This window comes from Lotus japonicus, chromosome 4, assembly GCF_012489685.1.
Source record: "Lotus japonicus ecotype B-129 chromosome 4, LjGifu_v1.2".
NCBI lineage: Eukaryota > Viridiplantae > Streptophyta > Magnoliopsida > Fabales > Fabaceae > Lotus > Lotus japonicus.
The window spans coordinates 55,123,166-55,143,940 of NC_080044.1; the positions used below are offsets into that span (position 1 = coordinate 55,123,166).

Below are 20,775 nucleotides of genomic sequence, written 5' to 3' on the forward strand. Positions count from 1 at the left end.
TCTAGCTCCTCTCAAAGCGAAAGTTCGGGAGCTTCTTCTCCGACCAAAACTCAGCAAGAACAAGTAAGTATTTTTCGTTCAACACTCCTTTCTTCGTTATTCCTTAATCCTTGTACTTACCTTTTGCATTCTTCTTCAGGACACTTCCTCGAAACCAAAGCCCCCTCCTCAAGTAATCCATTTGTCTTCGAACTCTTCTGATTCCAGTTCTTCTGACTGCCAAAGTCTTGATGACTTTTTAAACTTTCAACCATTACGAATTCAATATCCTTCTGGTCGAATAGTTAGTTATGTTTCATCTGACAATGAGTCCTTTACGCAGGACCTTGGTGCTTCGGCCGAAAAGTCAGATACTGACGAAGACCGTCAGCCTATCCCTTCACCCATTGCCAAAGTTTCGAAGACCCAAGAAAAAACCCTTAAGGTTTCAAGCCCTGTTGCTGGCAGGAAGTCTCCTCAGTCCATTCCTATCGAAGACTTTGACGCTCTTGCCATGGATGACCAGTATTAGCCCTTGAGCAACTCATCAGCGGTCAAGTCTCTCTTAGCACCAGTCGAAGCCAAGAATCATCTATGCAAAACGAAGGCACAAGCACTCTGAACACTGCCACCACCATGATCAACAAGCTGCGATCTCTTACGTTCGAGCAAGATTTATTCTCTGCCCTCAACTCGAATCCTAACTTAGGCCGAGAAATTAAGCAACTTATCGCTGACCTTGGCAATGAGGACCTCACTGATCAACAAGAAAAGGGCATTCAAGAATTTCAAGAGTTTCTTGACGAATCATTTTCGACCCTTGACCAAGCCAAACTTGTCGGTCAAGACTTAGCCTCCAAATTCACTGAGTGCACACAAGCAGCTGAATCATTCGACCAAGCTAAAACCGAAGTGGATTCCATCAAATTACTCGAAGAAGCTGACTCAATGCAACTGAATGAAATTTTGAAACAGATTGCCGAACTTCAACAACAGGAAAAATCCCTCAAAGCCAATCTGGCCAAGTTCAAGAAACAAAAAACCGAAGTTGCTGCCAAGGCCATTTCTCACGTGAAAGACAAGAATCGGCTTGAAGGCGAAATTTCTGAGCTTCAAAACAAGAAGGCGAAGGTTGACAAGCGACTTAAGAAACTCAAGGGTCGATATGCTCCCATGAAAGCCACTCCACTATTTTAGTCTTCTTATTTCTGTTGATCATGTTTTTTTTTTTTTTTACATGGCGCCTGTGCCACTTTATTTCCCTATGTACTCTCTAATGGCGTTTTCGCCATATTTATTTTCAGCTTATGCACTACATTTCTATATCGATTTTTATCTCATGAATCGCTGGCTTAAACCTTTTTAAGTATTTTCCATTTATCGTCAATATTCGAGCAATCGTTCCAATTTCCTCAATCGAATACGCGTTGTTTGAATAACACTTGATCACTTTAAATGGCCCTTCCCATTTAGGGGCCCATTTTCCGTATGCTCGATCTTTTTTGTCCATTGGAAGGATCACTTTCCAAACTAAGTCTCCAACGCTAAATGCCTTAGACTTGACTTTTTTATTATAACTTTTAGTAATTCGTTCTTTTTGTCGAATCATAACTTCTAAAGCATTTAATCTTTCCTCGTCCAATTCAATTAACTCGTCATACATCATATTCCAATAATCATCACACGGAATCTCGAATTGCCTTTGAATTCTAACGGACTGTAAGCATATTTCGATCGGTAAAACTGACTCATGCCCGTACGTAAGTCGAAAAGGAGTTACTTCAGTGGCCTCTTTGGGCGAATTTCGATAAGCCCATAAAACTTGACTCAAAGTTTCATGCCACCTTCTCGGCTTTTGACTAATGTGTTTCTTAACCAAGTTAATTAAAACTTTATTAGCTGCTTCGACTTGTCCATTCTCCTGAGCATAATATGGCGTTGAAGTTAACAGTTTTATTCCAAAATCCTCAGCAAACTGAGCCATTTTCCTTCCAGTAAATACTGACCCTTGGTCAGTAGTTAACGTCTCAGGGATCCCATATCTAAATACTATGTGTTCTTGAATAAAACTAATAACCGTATCTTGGTCGACACCTCTCAGCGGAATGGCCTCGACCCATTTAGTGAAATAATCGATAGCCACTATTATATAGTCATGTTGTTTAGACGAAGAAGGATGTATTTGACCTATCAAATCCAACGCCCACCCCCTAAATGGCCAGGGTTTCACGATCGAATGTAACTCACTTGCTGGTACATGTTGGATGCCAGCATGCTTCTGACATTCGGCGCAAGATTTGGCATATTCAATGCAATCTTTTAACATATTTGGCCAATATACTCCTTGTCGAAACAATGTCCACTTCATCTTATGGCCAGCCTGATGCGCCCCACACATACCATCATGAACGGCCTTGACTACTCGAAACGCTTCTTCTTCACTTAGGCACTTTAGTAAAACTTCATTCACCCCTTTTTTAAACAATTCGTCATCCAAAATCAAGTAACTTAGAGCTCGATACTTTGTTCTTCGATCTGTTGGTGCATTTGGGTTTTGCAAGTATTTCACAACAGGTTTCCTCCAATCACTGTCATCCAAATTACTAATGACCAATACCTCCTGCTCGAACTCCACTTTCCTTTCCTTAAAACTAGGAATAAACTTTCTTTTGACCTTTACTAGCTCTTTAAACTTTTTCCGAGGTAGCCGGTAACCTGACGCAATTTGTGCCAAAACATTCGCTTCAGCATTCTCGATCCTAGGGATATGACATAATTCGACTTCATCAAAACTTCTTAACATTTTAACTGCTTTCGAATGATATTTCATTAAATTCTCACTAACGCATTGGTATTCACCAGTTAGTTGCTTAATAACCAACTCTGAATCTCCACGAATTAAGAGCTCTCTAGCCCCCAAGTTTAGAGCCGTTTCGAGCCCTATCAATAAAGCATCATACTCCGCCTCATTATTCGAACACTCACCTTCGATGCCCAACTTAATTTTTGTCGGGATATCTTGGGGTGAAATTATCAAGATACCTATCCCGGTCCCCTTCTTATGCCTCGAACCATCGAAATACATTTCCCAAGGTTTCAACGTCACCACCGTCTCCTGTTCTTTCGACCCACTATGATCAACCAAAAAATCAGCTATTACTTGGCATTTCATAGCCCTTAAATGTTGATAACTTAAAGAAAACTCAGTAAGGGCCAACGCCCACTTTCCAATTCGACTATGAAGAATGGGCTTGAACAGCATATGCTTTATTATATCATAATGGGAAATAACAGTTACATCAATAGGTTTAATATAGTACTTAAGTTTAGTACATGAAAAATACAAACATAAACACAATTTTTCTACTAAACTATATCTAGTTTTGGCATCATTAAGGATTCGGCTCAAATAATATATAGCCTTTTCGATTCCATCTTCATCATCTTGAGCCAACACACTGCCAATAGTTTCCTCTGATGCCGAAATGTAGAGTTTCATTGGTTTTCCACGAATGAGAGGAGCCATGACTGGTGCCGTTGTTAAGCTGGCTTTTATTTCCTCAAACGCCTTATGATGTTCTTCCATCCATTGAAACTCTTGTTCTTTCTTGAGTCGAAGCAATGTGGAGAATACCTTGGTTTTCCCGCTTAGATCCATGATAAACCTTCTCAAGAAATTGACTTTGCCCAACAAAGATTGTAACTGTTTTTTATTCGACGGTGGTTGAGTATCGAAGATTGCTTTCGCCTTGTTCTGGTCGATTTCAATGCCCTTCTTATGAACAATGAATCCCAGAAATTGCCCTGCAATTACACCAAAGGCACACTTGAGTGGGTTCATTTTCAAGCCGTACTTTCTCATTTTTTCAAATGACAACTTAAGATGTTCGATATGAACATCCTGAGATTTCGACTTTACTACAATATCATCGATATACACTTGCATAAATTTCTCAATATATTCATGAAAGATAGTGTTCATTACCCTCTGATAAGTTGCACCGGCATTTTTAAGACCGAACGACATCACCACCCATTCATATGTTCCTAGTGCCCCTGGACACCGAAATGCAGTCTTCGACACATCATCCTCTGCAATGTAAATTTGGTTATACCCCGAATATCCATCCAGTAAACTTAAATATTCATTTCCTGCGGCAGAATCTACCATCATTTCGGCCACAGGCATGGGATATTCATCTTTCGGCGTAGCCGAATTTAAATCTCTATAATCTATGCAAACCCTCATTTTACCATTTTTCTTAAGTACAGGAACTACATTAGCTAACCAATCGACATACCTGGCTGTTCGTATGAACTTTGCTCCAAGTAAGCGCTCCACTTCCTCTTTTATCTTTGAGAACACCTCCGGGGCGAATCTCCTTGGGGCTTGCTTCACTGGTTTCCTACGAGGCCGAATTGGTAACTTCAACTCCACTAACTCCCGGCTTAAACCCGGCATTTCGTCATAATCCCATGCGAAGCAATCTTTGTATTCCTGCAACAAACTAACAATCCGATTCTTAAAACCCGAATCGATCAACGAACTTACATACGTCGGCCTTTTCTTGGTCCCATCTCCTAAATCAACCTCCTCCAAAGGATCCTGAGCCTGCATTTTTAACATGGGATCTAAAGATTGCTCGAATCCAAGGGGTTCATCATCATATATACAATCAAGAACCGGCTCTGATCTGTCTTCATTAAAATGATCCAAGTCTAGGCACTCCTCCGGTTTGCAAATTTCTTCATATTCGGCTTCCTTTGCCGTTCCTATATATTGTTCGGCCTCCAAGGCCGTCTTTATTCTTATCTCGGCCGCATAGGCCGATATTCGAGCTACGCTCGACTCAATCATCTAATTCGACGATTTGCCACTCTCCAGTGGCATTCCGAGCACGAAAGTTTTTATTCCAAAGAAATCCGTACTCCGGGTGAAGATTCATTGCATAACTAGTGGAACCTTCCATGTGTTCTTTTCCTTCTGATTCATACGGAGCGATGTTTGCCATCCGCTTCTCGAAATTCTTTCGGTCAACAAACTCCACTTCAGCTTTGTAGTAACTCTGGTCAGCATCAACATTTTCGACCACCCCATCTGGCCTCCAAATTGACAGCTTTTGATGAAGGGAGGACGGCACAGCCCCTACCCCATGAATCCATTCTCGTCCTAGCAACAGATTGTAGTTTGCTTTCGATGGCACTACCACGAACAGAGTAGGTCGAGAAACAGTACCAATTGTGGTGTCCACCAATAACATTCCCAAAGACTTAGAAGTTTTTCCCTCGTAATCAGTCAACATCATGTTATGAGGTTGCAAATCCTCGACAGATTTCCCAATCTTCTTAAGCAGAAACTTTGGCATCAAATTTATGGCGGCCCCGCCATCAACCAAGACTTTATTGACGCCTACTCCTTCAATGCGGGCCCACACAAAAAGCGGTTTCAAATGCTTCTTCATCTCCATATCTGGTTTCTTGAAAACGGCACAATCATCTTCGACTCCTCCTTTAGTCATCACATAATAGCACAGTGGATTGTCATCATCCTCCTCGACGTAGTAATCCTTTTCATCATCAGTGATTTCAGTTTTCACATCGAACTCTTCTGGAAGGATCGAGACTAAGCTGCACATGGACTCAAACTCAGACTCCAACATTTCAAAGTTGTCCTTCATTTCGACATCTTCAGACTGTTTCTCTTTCCCTTTTGCCTGGTTAGTAGTCACCCAATTCCCAGCATTCTTCATACTCTGCTTAATCACCTGAATAGGAACCATAGGAGCCCCACCACTTTGGCCCAAAAGTTGGTACTTGACTGGCCTCTCAGAACTGGATTGGCCTGCCTCGAAGGCTTTCTCCCTCTGGTGACGCCTCCACTGAGTTTTTGTCATTGGGTTTCGACCTAGATACGGCCTTGGGACATAGGTATAATTCTTATGATTTCGATAACTATCCATATAGGCAGACCCACTTCCCAATTCGACCACCTTAACCTTAGGGTGAGGCGCCTGACTCCTTGCCATCCACTTGTTGAACGGAACTCGACTTGGTGGCATATAAGTTCGACCACGCCCTCTTCCGAACCCAAAGGATCCCCTTCCCCTTATGAAGGGAGAATCAGCTCGTCCTCTGGACCCAAAACTAGGAGGCCTTTCCGGTATTACTGCGCGGCGTTTCTTGATTTCAGCATCTTCTATAGCTTGAGCAGCCACCTTGTCAAATACGACACTGCACCTTGGGCACAACATCACTTCAGAGTAAGACTTTTGGCAACGCTGCAGGAATTCCAGCAGGCTTTCCTCCGACCGAGGGTAAACCACCTTCTTAGCGGTTTCGACCTCTTCTTCCACGGAAGGAGCATCCATTCCCTCTTCAGACAATTCGACCTTCTCCATCCCTGGAGTAGGCCCCACAGCTTCGATATCATCTCCTCCAGTAGCAACCTGATTCAAATCAGACAACTCAACCATCATCATCCCGGCTGGCTCGACGTAATTGGCGTTGCCAATTTGCATTGGGTCAGAATCAATCTTCATAGCAGCCTTATCCTTTTCTTCGAACTTGAGCCGTCCTTCTTTGATTGCAGTTTGCACCAGATCCCTGAAACGTACACAATTATTAGTCCAGTGACTGAATACATTATGAAACTTGCAAAACTTTTTTCCTTTCCTTTGGTCAAAAGGTACTTCTTTTTGATCAGGAGATACTTTAATTTGACCATCTTTTAACAGAATATCATAAATCGCGTCGCATTTAGTAACATCAAAATTATACGCTTTCACAGGAAATTTACCAACACCTTTGTTTGTTTCCGCATTTTTAGATTCATAGGGTTTTAACATCCTACAAACATAAGGAGGTCCTGATACCAATTCGGCCACATCAACCTCCTGTTGTTTGATATCATCACAGTTGCCTGGATAAGAGTCATAATCGACTTCATATTCGCAACTTTCGACGAACGCGACTTTACCCTTCTTGGGAACTCTATTAAATTTTTCTTTTTCGAGTTTCAAATTTTCAATCTGTCTGACCCTGTCAGCCAATTGAGCCATGTCCCTAAGATGTTGGGTATCTATCTTCTTACGAATTGAGTAGTCTAGGCCGCCAGCCGCCATTTCGACTAACTCATGTTCTGGGACCTGAGTGAAGCACTTCGACTTCATTTGTCTGAACCTATTCAAGTAATCATCTATGGTTTCTTTGAATTTTCTTTTCACGCTGGCCAATTCCTTCAGACTGACTTTCAACTCACCCCTGAAGAACTGTTCGTGAAAAACTCTCTCTAACTGAGCCCAATTATGGATTGAATTAGGCAACAAAGTAGTAAACCAAGTAAAAGCATTTTTAGTCAGAGAACTCGGAAAATATTTCATCTTCAGGTTCTCATTATTTGCTATATCCTCTGCTTCTATTTGGTACCTAGCGATTGTTCGACTGTCGACTCTCCAGTATCCCCCGAAAACTTGGTGAACTTAGGGACTTTCCATCCTCTAGGCAATTCTGTTTGAAGGACGAATTCGGAGAAAGCCGAAGCAAAATGGGGTCGATTCGCATAACCCACATTGAATCCATGTTGGTTCAATAACTGTTCAACTATGCCTGCTATATTTTGATGCCCCCCAACGTTATTTTGTCTAACTCTCTCGACTACCCTATCTGCATCCATATTTCGATTTATTAAGATAGGATTTTCAATGTTCAGAGGCATTTGGCCACCAAGGTTATCCAATTGATTTCGACCTTGCACTGCCGCCACTTCGGCATTTGCTTGAAGCGGAACATTCTGAGGAACCGCATTCATTTCGACGGCATTATTCGCCGCTGCCCCCACAGGATTCGCCACCTCGTTTCGAGGGACTCCAAAAGCGTCAGCAATTCGACCCATTTGTCTCGTCAACTGCTGATACGACTCATTTGTGTTTTGGATTAAAGGATTAAACACAGTTCCTATTTGTTGGGCCAACATATTCACCATTTCGTGGTTACTATCATCCATTTGTTGCCTCAATACGTTAACAGAGGTATTTGTCAACGAAGTCCCTAAATGGTTGACACTCGCCCCTGCCATCCCCTGAGGATAAATATTATTTCGACCCCCAACATTGGAGGCCGAAGCCTGGTGTTGATTCCTCGGGGATCCGACTGACATTACGTTATCTGAATATACGGCAGGAAATGTCCCTACTCCAGCCATTAACCCTGGAGGCATCCCAAATGGCGGATTCACCGGCATGTTCACCGGTTGAGGGCGAGATGCCCCAGCAACCATTTGTGATACGACTGGAGTCGTCGGAGAGGGCACTGTAGCCGCTTGCGTCACCACAGGTATAACATTTTCGGCCACATTGGTCGTTGTTGCCTGTGCCGTTCCAGAGTTCAAGGCATTTCCCTCAACATTCACTCCAGCACCGGGATTTCCGGTTTGATTTGCCGAAGGTCCAGTATTCGCGGGAGGGTAATTACCACTTCTCGATCTACCATTCGCCATACTTACTAGTCTTCCACTTCTTAAACGCATAAACGTGGGTTAAGTAAGTTTGAATGATAACCGAATTCAACAACTATTTTCACAAAGAGGTCCCACTGGGCGTGCCAATTTGTTTACACCAAATTTTGGTAAACACAAATAAAGAATCCAAAGATCAATCTGGGACTGGATTCGAGTCCTCTTGGGTTCTTTGGTGAAAATGAATTAAATTTAGTCACTCAAAACTAAAGAAATTTAATAACAAATTAGAAACAAAACGAATAAATTCGACTTAAATGATAAAAACATAAATGAACTTTCTGAATCTGAATAATAATAATGAACTATAAGATGCAAAGTGTTACACGAATCCCTACTTTTTCACTCTAACTTGGCTTGTAATCATTGTGATCGATTGTAAGCACTTGAGAGTTTTCGAGTAAAGATTGTGAACCCCTATTCTTTCTACAAACCTGCTATTTATAGACTTAAAATGTAACTGACTTCTAACGGTCAATTAATACAACTATTACAAGTGTCTTATGAACATAGCTTCGTCCTACACGTGTCTTTCTATTCTATACGTGTCCCTCGTGAATCATCTTTCAAAGACAAACCGGCTTCTCATATGGAACTCTCCGTATCTCGAAAAACAGTACTTTACAGTCGAAGTCGTTGAACACTTGATAAATTTCCTTGATTCCCTTCACTTTCGACTTCGAAGGTTGAACCCAGTATAAATTCCAATCGAAATGTCCAACAATAGGTCGAAATTATATGCAATTAACAGTTATATGAGGTTGAATAAGAGATTGGAGATTCAGGAATCGATTTTAAGTTGAAGTGAACAAATGTTCATGAAAAGGTGAAAAAAAGTTGAAACAAGATGAACATATGTGAAAGAAGGTGAAAGAAGGTGATAAGATTAATCTCATTCAACATCCAATTTTTTCACCTGACATAAGGACTGAATTGGAAAAATAGAAGGTTCTAAGGTTAGTTTATAATTACAATAAACCTACAGGGTTGATTCAAAGTTTTAAGAAGTCCACAATATTATTAATAAATAATCCAAGTGTAATTTCTCTACTGGTACATGTCACTCATGTATTTAACCAAAAAAAAATTTGCTTGTACAAGAGAAAATGCCTTCGAAACTTGTAGTTGTAGCCTTTTAGGCAGTGCTTGGAAAACAAATGTGTGGGGATAGTAATTTCCATAGTTTTAAGACTCGGCCCGGACCGACCGGTTGGACCGGGACTCGGTCACCTGACCGGTCCGAGCCTCTAATCAGATCGGTTATGCAAGCAACTCGGTCAGAACCGGTTTGACTCGGCCGGTTCAACGAATGAACCGGTGACTCGGCCGGTTTTCGGTCCGACCGGAAAGTAACTGATTTTATTTTTTTAATTATCTTTTTTTAATTCTGTTGTTAATGGGTCATGAATTTGAGGCCCAATCAGACAAGAGTAGAGCTGGCTGATTATGATCTAATATAGTGGGCCTTTCATTATTTTATTTAAATTTTGTTAACAACTATTTTGGTTATAGTGGGCCTTTTTTTTTAATTCTGCTGACAGGAGTTTGATAAAACTAGGCAAAAAACGTGAAATAATTACTAAAATCTGTTGCAAATAGTATTCGAGCACGGGACCTGAACGAAATAACTGGACATCTGTACCACTAGACCAAGATGTTATCTGTATATAATGTACGTCTTTTATAATTTATATTTTATACCTTAACTTTACATTGTAATTAATATTTTTAGAATATTTTAATATAAACCGAGTCAAGCAGTCCACCCATTGACCCAGTGGTCCGACCAGTGACTTATTAACTCAGTACCTCAGCCGAGTCGACCACCGAGCCGAGTATTAAAACACGGGTAATTTCCAAGGTGGTTTCTATGATACCCACAATGTATCATACATGAAGGATGTGATTGGTCCACAACAAAAATAATTTATATTTTCATTTTTTTCTTTTTAAATACGGAGGATTTGATTGGTCCACAACCTTTTCGTGTATCATACCCACACAAGTGTTGTGGTATCGTAGCAAGCACCAATTTCCAAACAATAAATCTCATGGTTATTACTTCTTATCACCAAATTGAGGCGTTTATTAAGGAAGTTTGTTTCAACCTTTGACCACTTCTTTATAACACTCTACAATTCTCAGTTTCCTTCACTTCTATTAATCAGAAACAAAGAAATCCATTATGCCTAATAATACAGAGCAATGGAGGTGGCTATGGCGCTTGAACATCCCACAAAGGTGCAAGATCTTTCTCTGGCTAGCCTTAAACGACAGGCTCCCTACAAACAACTCTTCAAAATCACCTCCTTACATTACAGATCATGTCTCTTCATCTTGTCCCTTCTGCCACGGACAAGAGACACTGCTTCACCTCCTGCGTGATTGCACACGGGCCAAAAACACGTGGACTCGCCTCGTTGCTCCACATCACCAACGTGGCTTCTTCTCTTGCTCAATGTGGGACTGGATGGTGACATATCTTCAGCAACCATGGTCCTCTGTTAACTATGATTGTTCTAACGCCATGGATAAGGATGGTTCTCTGTTTGCTGCTACGGTTTGGTTGTTGTGGAAGGATAGGAAGAGTTGGGTGTGTGATGGACGGAGTGTTTCGTCTGAGAGATTGGTTCAGCGTTTGGGTGCTCTTGCGGAGGATTATGGAAAAGTTGTTCAGGTGGAATGTTGTAAACAACCTGACCCTGCAGTGCGGTTTGTTTCGTGGAGTTTCTATTGGAACCAACCTCCTTCTCAAGGTCAGGTGAATTTGGTTGCGGAAAACTCACAGGTCGTGCTCCCCAAGTTGTAGAAGTGCATGTTTTCTCACTTTCTACTGCATTACTAGAGTTCTATGCTATGATGCATGGTTACTCCAAAAATCGCATTGTACCCGTACCGGGTACGTACCCGGTACGGGTACGCCAAGGGTACGCCGTGGGTACGTACCTGGTACGTACCCAAGTCCACCCAAAAAAAAAAAAACTGGGGTACGTTTTTGGGTACGTCACGGGTAGGTTTGGGTACGCCCGTGGGTACTCCGGATACTTTTTTTTTTTAAAAAAAAAAAATTGTTCAAAACTACCTCGTTTTTGTTCACTCATGATGGAGAAGGGAATGATGACACCATTACTGTTTGAGAGAGCTTTGATTTTGTACTGTTGGTTGTTGAACAATCTATCGTTTAATTATTTTGTTGTGTTGAACAATCGTATTGTCTCTTTTGCACTATTTTAATTTGTGTTACTGTCTATGTTGAACAATCTTATGTTATGTCTCTTCAATATTACTCAATCTTATGTTATGTTTCTTCAATCTTAAGATTATCTATGACGGTATGTGTTTGAAGATATATGTTAAGGTATTACATATTCTTTTGATGATTTTCATTAGGTTGTGATGGTTTTTATGTTGGTTTTTCATATAAGTATTGACCATTAGGAGATTTAATATTTTTAATTAATAATATTGTGGTAGAAAACATTTTATTTCTATTTATATTTATATAAATATATATATATATATAACTGGCGTACCCGTATCCTAGTTTTTCAAAAAATGCCGTACCCCGTACCCGTACCTGGTACCGGTACCGTACCCGTATCCATGCAACATAGGTTCTATGTGAACCATTGGGTACTGTGCCAAATGAAATGAGATACTTTCCATACAATTTAAAATCCAATAATCTGGCTCAATAAAACTCAATAAGTGATCTATAGGTCTATCAAGTGTTCAAAAACCCAACCATACTTTATGTTAATCTCAAAGGTATATGTCACCTAGTTATATTTCATGTTGATCTTAGAGGCTCATCTAACCACAAACGGTATTGGGTGTTCTAAAATTGGACGGTCGTCCTGTAAGGGGAAAAAATTCTGAATGGAATAACATATAAATGTGGTATCAACCACCATTCAAAAAAATAATATTGTGTGTTTCAACTAGTCATCAATAATTTTGCTTATTGTGTTTTTTTTTGGTCAAAGGTTCCAAGTTCATTCAATACCAAAGGGTTGCCTAACGGCACTTACAACATGTGAGGCTAAACCTCAGCGAGCAATAACGCAATGCGAAGATAAACAATTAAGAGACTAGCATGCACACTCATACAAAGCTGAAACATCCAGCTGAAACCATGATGCAAGAACCCTAAAGGTATTACAAAAGCCCCTGTAAAACTCAAAGCAAATTAACAGAGATTCTATCATCAATTTTAAACAAAGCTCCCATGCTGCAAACTCAACGACTCTGCCGGAGTTGCATTGTGTGGCTATTGGAGAAGCGCGAGGCTTCAGCGACATCAATGGGAACTAATTGGTGTCTCTGAAACAACTGATAGAGAGAAGGGAAGCTTATGTTAGCACAGGAACGAGGTCGAGCGGAGGGTTGGACGCTGCTGTGACGAGGCGGGAACAACTGGCCCGGCGGAGAATGGTGGCCGTGAGCAAGAGCCTGGAGGAGGGGAAAGACCCGGCCGTCGTGAGTGGTATAGAAACGAAGCTGTGGACGGTGGGAAGCACTGAGTGCTACATCGACCAAAACCCCACTTCAGCACCAAGCCAAGACATGAAAGCTCTCACCTGCCAGAAGGAGAGAGGAGGGACAGAGACCTCAGATCTGGTTGCACAGAGCCTGGGAAGCGACGGTGGCCTGAGTAGTGGTGGTGCTCACGACAACAGTGGCGGGGGCAGAGGCTGCGTTGTTTCCACACTAGTTCTACAGCAAGCTTCCGATGTCAGAAGAAGGAGGCGGAAGCGGCCAAGATGGAGGAAGGGGCGGCGGTGGACGGAGGAAGGTGGTGGCCATGGAAGGGTATAAAAACCCAGAACAAACAAAGAAGGAAAACCCACTTATTTGGGTATTGGATCCACCTACTGTGGAAGAAGATCCACCTATTGTGGAAGAAAACCCACCTAATGTGGGGAGAAAGCCTACCAAGCAGGAGTAAAAAAACTTCTCTAGTGGAGGAGAAGCTCCCCAAGGGGGAGAAACCCCCAAGGGGAGAAGAAGAACGGCACTGTGTGTTGGAACCCTAGCAGAGCAGTTTCTGGTGTTACCGTGTGCAATATGGGTTGAAAGTGAAAATGCTTATTGTGTTTAATTTTTGTGATTCTTAACTATTTTTAGTGATTTGGTACATGCATCCAACTTTGTTGGGCTTCATGGTGATATTAGAAGTCCATCAAATCCAATTAAACTTCATTCTTACTATATGGGTCATTATGTTGGGAGAGACCTCTTGTTGATCTCAATATCCACCAGGTCACATAAGACTTCATTTTGAATTGATAGGTTTATTTGACCTAATTATACATCATGTTGATTTTAGAGACTCATCCCACATTCCCACCTTATTAGACTCCATTATCCTAGAAGCCCATCAAAAGGTAATAATGATTCATGTTTTTTTTTAAACAATAATGATTCATGTTGATCTCAAAGAACCATTACAACCTTTCCGATGTAAAACAAAATAAATATTACTCAATATGCCTTTTATATTACTCAATCACACCCAATACAACAACAATAGAAAAAGTTAAGTTAATTTCAATAATGAAAATAAATATTATATAAGTTAATAACAATTTTTTTTTTTGAAACAAATAAATTTATTATTAAATATATACAATGTGGAGTTCGAAAAATATACACAATGTGTATTTTATCATTTAATTTTTAACAAATAAATAAATTCTAGTCATTTTGTACTTAATAATAGCTTCACATTATTTTTTTATACATCGGAAAACAAGCCAAACATTATTGTTTTTAGAATTTACTTTTACATAATGTTTTCAGACACAAATTATATTTTTTTTGCAAATTCACTCTTTTTATTTCCAAAATAGTTCCAAATTGACCTTTGTTGGTTGAGCTTATCCACCTCGAGATCCATTGCCATTGTTAATTAGGCACAAAATGAATATGACCTTTCTTTTTGTATGATCGATGCTTCGCTAAATGATATTTGTTGATCTTTGAATTTATTTATTTATTTGATTCATCGGCAAACTATTGATCTTTGATTCTTTGTTCCTCTAAATGACACGGTTTCTAAATTGCAACCACAAAGATTGGAAGATTTCTAGAATATCTCCCTTGTCGCACCGGATGCAGCATTGGATATATAAGAAATTTGTTAGCATCTCAAGAGTCAAAATTGTTGTTCTAGACTTCTAGTCTTTTTTGGTTGGTGCCAAAATATTAATGACAATGATTAAATAATACTGAAAAGGCCATCTTATTTGGACTCTCTAGCTTCCAAAACGGCGACAATTTTTTTTTTTTAATTTAGAAGAAAAGATGTGAAGTTTTTAGCCATGATTCATAGTCATAGTATACAGTAAAACTATTGGCCTTAAGCTTAGCGGAAAACATGTGAAGTTTTTAGCCATGATTCATAAGTTTACAAAATTAAGCACTTCTGACAAAAATGTGTTCATTTTATAGAAAGAATTAAATCTTGTGTGCAATTTGGCATGAACCAGCTAATTATAGTGGTTGGTGGACCATCGAGTCTAAATTAAAATATTTCAATTTATTAAAATATAATTTTCTTGAACTTCAGCTCTCAATCTTATTTCATCTTTCTTTTTATTTCTTTCTCTTGATTTCTATCCCTCGCAACAGAGTTGTCGGTGGTCGTGGATTTGATGGTGGCGGTGAGGCAAAGAGAGAATAGGGAAGTGAGAGGTAGAGAGAAGGAAGATGGGCATTTTTGTAATTTACCATCAAATTATTACTAATATTTTTTATTGACATTTAATTTTTTTTCATTCATGTTTAATGTGATCCACCAATGAACCAATGAGGTTCATAGTGGTCCATCATAACATGGTCCGTCATGAACCTGGTCATATTAGCCAACGTCCTAGATCTTGATAGTAGAATTATAATATCACTACTCTTTCACTTCAACATTTTATCAACTTCTGAACTTATATCCCAAAAATTCAAAAGATATCACCAATTCGCCAAAATCATCAAGAGTAAAGAAGAACATGCAATATTCTCCACCCATTCAAGAAACTTTAGAGGGTCTTTCCGAACAAATAACTTTCTTGTAATTAAAATTTATACTAACGCCGTGATTGGAGTCTAACTTACCTAACACTAGATTAATACTTTGTGCTAAGAACATGCAATATTAAATACACATTTAGTTATTCACTCACATAAGTGCAGAAGGAAACAAAAAAGTGAAACTTCTTTTGTATATGGATTAAAGGTCAGTTCACATGACATTAAAACCGCTATCCAAAATGAGTTGCAATTAAGATCTTAATCAATTTCATTTGTACAGAAGCAAAATCAGCCAACAAATCAGATGCCAACAAATCATTGATTCTCTGACATTGCCCTTTCGGATTCCAAATCTGAGTACTACTCTGTCTGTGTAGACTATGGACTGGTTAACAAATACACTACTACTTGTTTTGATATGAACTAATTGTGTGCCAAAAATGGAGACATATAGGACCATAGTCAATCTCTGATTACAATCTAGACTTCTTTGAGCATAAAGTGGAAGGTGATAGTGGAGAGACTAGTGATGATGATGGATCACATGGATTTGACATTGGTGAGAATGTGTTTGATAGAGATGGCCTGCAACTACTGCAATCATCAGATCGATTCCTTTTGTGAGATCTTTTCTCCCCTTTCTTCACTTCACCGCTCATTATGAAATCTCTTAAGCGTCTCACATCTGATAACTTGACGGGCTTTAACAGAAAATCCTCTGCTCCTTCCTCCAAGCACCTGATCATGATAAGTAATGATAAACTATTAACAAACAGGCCTAGAAATACTTGACACGTAACATCAAATAACATTGATCATCATGATTGCCAGGTAAAGAATATTCTGTACTATTTTATTGATCTGTCTTCAAATTTGGGTTTATAATTATATCAACAAAAGCATGCCTTATAAGTTGTTACAAATAAAATGTACAACTTTATTGTAGTTATGATTTGATTATGCAAGTTGTTGCCATGCCAATAAGGTCTTTGTGAAATCTGTTGACCATTAGATGAATGAGAATTTGGAATTCAACAAGCTTCTACTAAGGTGGGGATCCAAGATTGCAAGTGAAGTGTAACATGTTCGCTTGAAATCTTAGGATATGAATTCACTATGGTGGGTTTCTAAAATTCATGAGGTCAACAAATCCGAGTCCCTCGATCTCGATTGGTTATCTCAGATGTTAAGACATGTATACCATTTTAATTTTGATGAAAAATATGAGCTATCGGACAGCCTAAATTTCTTGAATGCGTGAACACAGATATGCTTGTAGGGAACCTGAATCCGAAATCTTGGACCATAACTTATGAATAAGCTACTTAGGTTAGAACCAGGTTAATATTACGAAACTATGAAACTCTAGATGAGACTCAATCATTCAATCTCCAAATATGCATGTTTTTCAAAGGAAGTATCAGATTGTAGATGCACAATCATATAGCACCATCCAAAATGCAAATGTCAACAGAAAAATAAGAATCTCTTAGAAGAGATCAGTGGTGAAAAAACAATTCTCTACCAATAATCACATCAGAACCAAATGGAGGAGTAATTTTACCTATCAATTCGAGTCAAGATATTCTCTGATGACATGACCACCACTGGAATCTCTCTAAAAGCAGAAGACTCCTGCTGAAATCAACACAAGAGTGTAAAAGTTAAGAATCAATTCAACTCCCTATTAACTGTATACAATTTAAAAATCAACTCCAAAATGCAACACAAAATCACAAACAGAACTCTCTGCTCAACAATTCAACAGAGGAAGGAAACTCAACAACACATAATCAATCAAAATCAATGACTAAGCTGCTGCAAAAAAAGCATCTCCTAAGAGAAAAAATAGAAAGAAAAAATAACAAACACCCACCTTGATTTTCTTGAGCAATTCATACCCTGTCATCCCAGGCATGGAATAATCCGTCATTATGAGATTAACCTTCACACCCTGCATCCATAACCAATCAAACAACAACAACATAAGCACCTATAACAATTCCACCAAATTCCTAACATCCAAACACAGTTAACAATCATAGAGCAGAATTCACTCACATCAAACCCAATAGAACTGTTCTCTTCTCCATCCAACCCCAAATACTGAAGAGCACGTGTTCCACTATCCACCACCGTCACTGCAAACAAAAAACAGCTTCAGAAATCAATCCCAATTGTAACAACATCGACATAAACCAAATTGGAACGCACAGAAACTCGCTATTGTTACCTTTGCAAGAAGAAATCTTCAGCAAACGCTCAATGACCTTACGATCAACAAGGCTGTCATCAACAGCCAGCACGTGCAGCTCATCGGAATCCTCCAACACTCGCCGGAAAACTTCGCCGGTGGCAGTAGCACCCATGACACGCTTTGTGAGACGCGGAAACGACAGAAGAACTGTTATGGAAAATGGAAAAACGGAGTGAGGAGCGGTTTTTATTTATGGAAAGAGAAATGGGAAATGGAGAAAATAATAAATAGAAAAAGTGGAAAAACAGAGTGATTTGTATTTGTGGGGGCTAACTTAGAAAAAGGTGGAAAAGGTAAAGAAATTAATAAAGGTGACAGATTCTGAGGATCCAAATCTTTGAGATCTTTTGCAAATCCAGCAACGACCTCCACTTGTTAAATCTCCTGTCAATGTCAAAATCTTATGTGCATGGATTATTAGGTGGGTGAATTATGATTTATTTATGTGCGATGCACAACCATTTGGCTACTCCATGCAAGCACAAGCATTTGGCTACTCTATATTATAATTGTTAATTCAATTGTAATTGTAATTGTTAGAAAAATTGAATAGGCTTGATCGTGATGAAATCACTTTCCTTAAAGTATTTCAAGCACTCTCTGAATTTTTTCTTAGAGTTTGGATGCAGGAATACCCAGGATAATCAGCCTTGATTCGAGTTTGCACAAGACTAATGAAAACTCGAAATGCAGAGAAGTGTTTTTTCTGGAAAACAGAGGATATGATTGTGTGTATGAATTCTGAATATGCACTGTATTTATAGGCAAAAAACAGAACAATGTATAAGGTTGCGACTCTTCATATATTGTGTCTGTTACCAACAGATATGTCTGTTCCCAACAGTCGCAAAGTTCAAAATCAAAACGAGCAAAAACAAACGGACGTTACGGCAACCGCGTCGCCGTCGTCGCCGATGCGTCGTGCTAAAGTGCCTCAAGTGTCGTGCCGTCTACAAGCCGCCACTAGCGCCTCTACGCCCACGCCCACGCCCACGGTGGCGACACCGGCGAGGGGTGGTGTGAATGGAACAAGTGACATAAAAGCTTGGGACCACCAAACCATGCACATGTGGCACTATATCCTCACTTTGTCTCTTTGTTGAATGGTTGGCATTTAATGATATATAAATGCTTTGAATAGTTACTCCACTTTCTATGTGGGGCATCATTCAAATCCATTCAATGCAACACATTTGTCATTTTGGAACACTATGTAATTATTACTCCTTGAGTAATTATTACAACAATCCCCGACTTGTTACATAAATGACAATGCCTATTCCAGAAATAGAAACACCTGAGTGTTAATACAGTTTAGTATCTTTCGATTTGAACTAAACCTTTGTAAATATTGTACAAAGTATAATCGAAATATTAGGTAGCTGTGCTTTGAACATATATTCCTAATGATCACACCGGCATAAAATTACACACACTCGTTTGTGATCCTTCGCCTACATTTTCCTCGCCTAGCACTTTTTATGGCCATGTCCTTTCCTGTTTTCGTGAATTTTTATGAGAGAAACTCCAACTCTCATTTGAGACGGCACCATCTCGAAATTCATATAGGTGAAGTTCATATCGTATGTGATTTTCGTAAAAACACATATTTCGATCATGAAGTTCATTAAGAGTATATTGATACTCAACCCTCAATATCTAATAGTGAACATTGTTGCTTAATGTTGCATTGTCATCCAAATCAACGATTTGTTGTTACCCATTGAATCTTCGGTTAAGGTTTTCTTAACTTCAGATTGGGTTGCTACCGTTGTTGGAACTCTTACTCAAGGAGTTTTAATCCCATACCTCTCGAGGTATTCTTTACTAAGTCTCTGGCCAGTGGCTTAGTAAAAGGATCTGCTAGATTATAGCTTGTTCGTATATAAGTCAGTGAGATAATTCCATCTTTAATCATCTTTCTCACAAGAGAATGTCTCAGACCTATGTGTCTAGATTTCCCATTATATACTTCATTGTATGCTCTGGCTAGGGTGGCTTGGCTATCACAATGTATCAACACTTTTGAAACATTTTCTCTAGCCAAAGGAATTTCCAATAGGAGATCTCTTAGCCATTCAGCTTCTTGTCCTGCAGAAGCTAGAGCCACAAATTCTGATTCCATGGTGGAGAGGGCAATACACGTCTGTTTCTTGCTCTTCAAAGAAATTGCTCCTCCAGCCAATGTGAATATCCACCCAGTGGTGGATTTATGATCTCCAGCACTCGATATCCAACTAGCATCGGTATATCCTTCTAGTATTGCTGGAAACCTATCATAATGAAGTCCAAGATCTTTGGTTTTTGAAAGATAACCAAATATCCTTGTAACTGCCTTCCAATGCTCACCATTTGAATTGCTAGTGTATCTACTCATCTTACCAACAGAGAATGCAATGTCGGGTCTGGTGCATTGCATTAGATACATTAGACATCCAATAGCGCTTGCATATTCCAACTGGGCCACTGCCCTTCCTTTATTCTTTTCAAGTTTGCCGCTAGGATCAAAGGGAGTATTTACTTCCTTAAATCGTAGGTGTTTGAACTTATCTAACATTTTCTCAATGTAATGTGTTTGACTAAGTTCATAACCCCCACTATTTCCTCTAACTTTAATCCCTAAAATGGTATCAACTCGTCCAAGATCTTTCATCTTGAAAGAGGACTTTAGAAAATTCTTTGTTTCTAGAATTCCATCCATGGTATTGCTCATGATCAACATATCATCCACATAAAGACAAAGAAATATTGCAGTATCGTTCTGCACCTTTGTGTATAGACATTTGTCGCAAGAATTCGGAATGAATCCATTTGAAATTATGACCGAGTCAAATTTCTGATGCCACTGTTTTGGCGCCTGTTTTAGGCCATACAGAGATTTTACTAGTTTGCACACTTTCTGTTCATTTCCAGGAAGTATGTAACCCTCTGGTTGTTCCATGTAAATTTCCTCATCTAGATCTCCATTTAAAAATGCAGTTTTAACATCCATTTGATGTAC

The 20,775-nt window shown here is 39.4% G+C and overlaps 2 protein-coding genes across 3 annotated transcripts; both read right to left on the reverse strand.

Moving 5' to 3' along the window:
* Positions 1-1,291: 1,291 nt before the first annotated feature.
* Positions 1,292-3,505, reverse strand: LOC130712989 (uncharacterized). The gene has a single exon (XM_057562797.1). It carries the CDS (start codon positions 3,503-3,505, stop codon positions 1,292-1,294), a length of 2,214 nt encoding a protein of 737 aa, XP_057418780.1.
* A 12,228-nt stretch (positions 3,506-15,733) lies between these two features.
* On the reverse strand, positions 15,734-18,016 carry LOC130714899 (two-component response regulator ARR5). Of its 2 annotated transcripts, none has more exons than XM_057564877.1 (5): positions 17,751-18,016; positions 17,579-17,658; positions 17,394-17,471; positions 17,082-17,155; positions 15,734-16,255 (listed from the first exon to the last, which is right to left on the reverse strand). In XM_057564877.1, exons 1-5 carry the CDS (start codon positions 17,884-17,886, stop codon positions 15,991-15,993), a joined length of 633 nt encoding a protein of 210 aa, XP_057420860.1. In that variant the 5' UTR covers positions 17,887-18,016; the 3' UTR covers positions 15,734-15,990. The 2 variants fall into 2 exon arrangements, with proteins under 2 accessions (XP_057420860.1, XP_057420861.1); XM_057564878.1 differs by having other exon boundaries at positions 17,082-17,152; positions 17,751-18,014.
* Between the last annotated feature and the right edge of the window lie 2,759 nt (positions 18,017-20,775).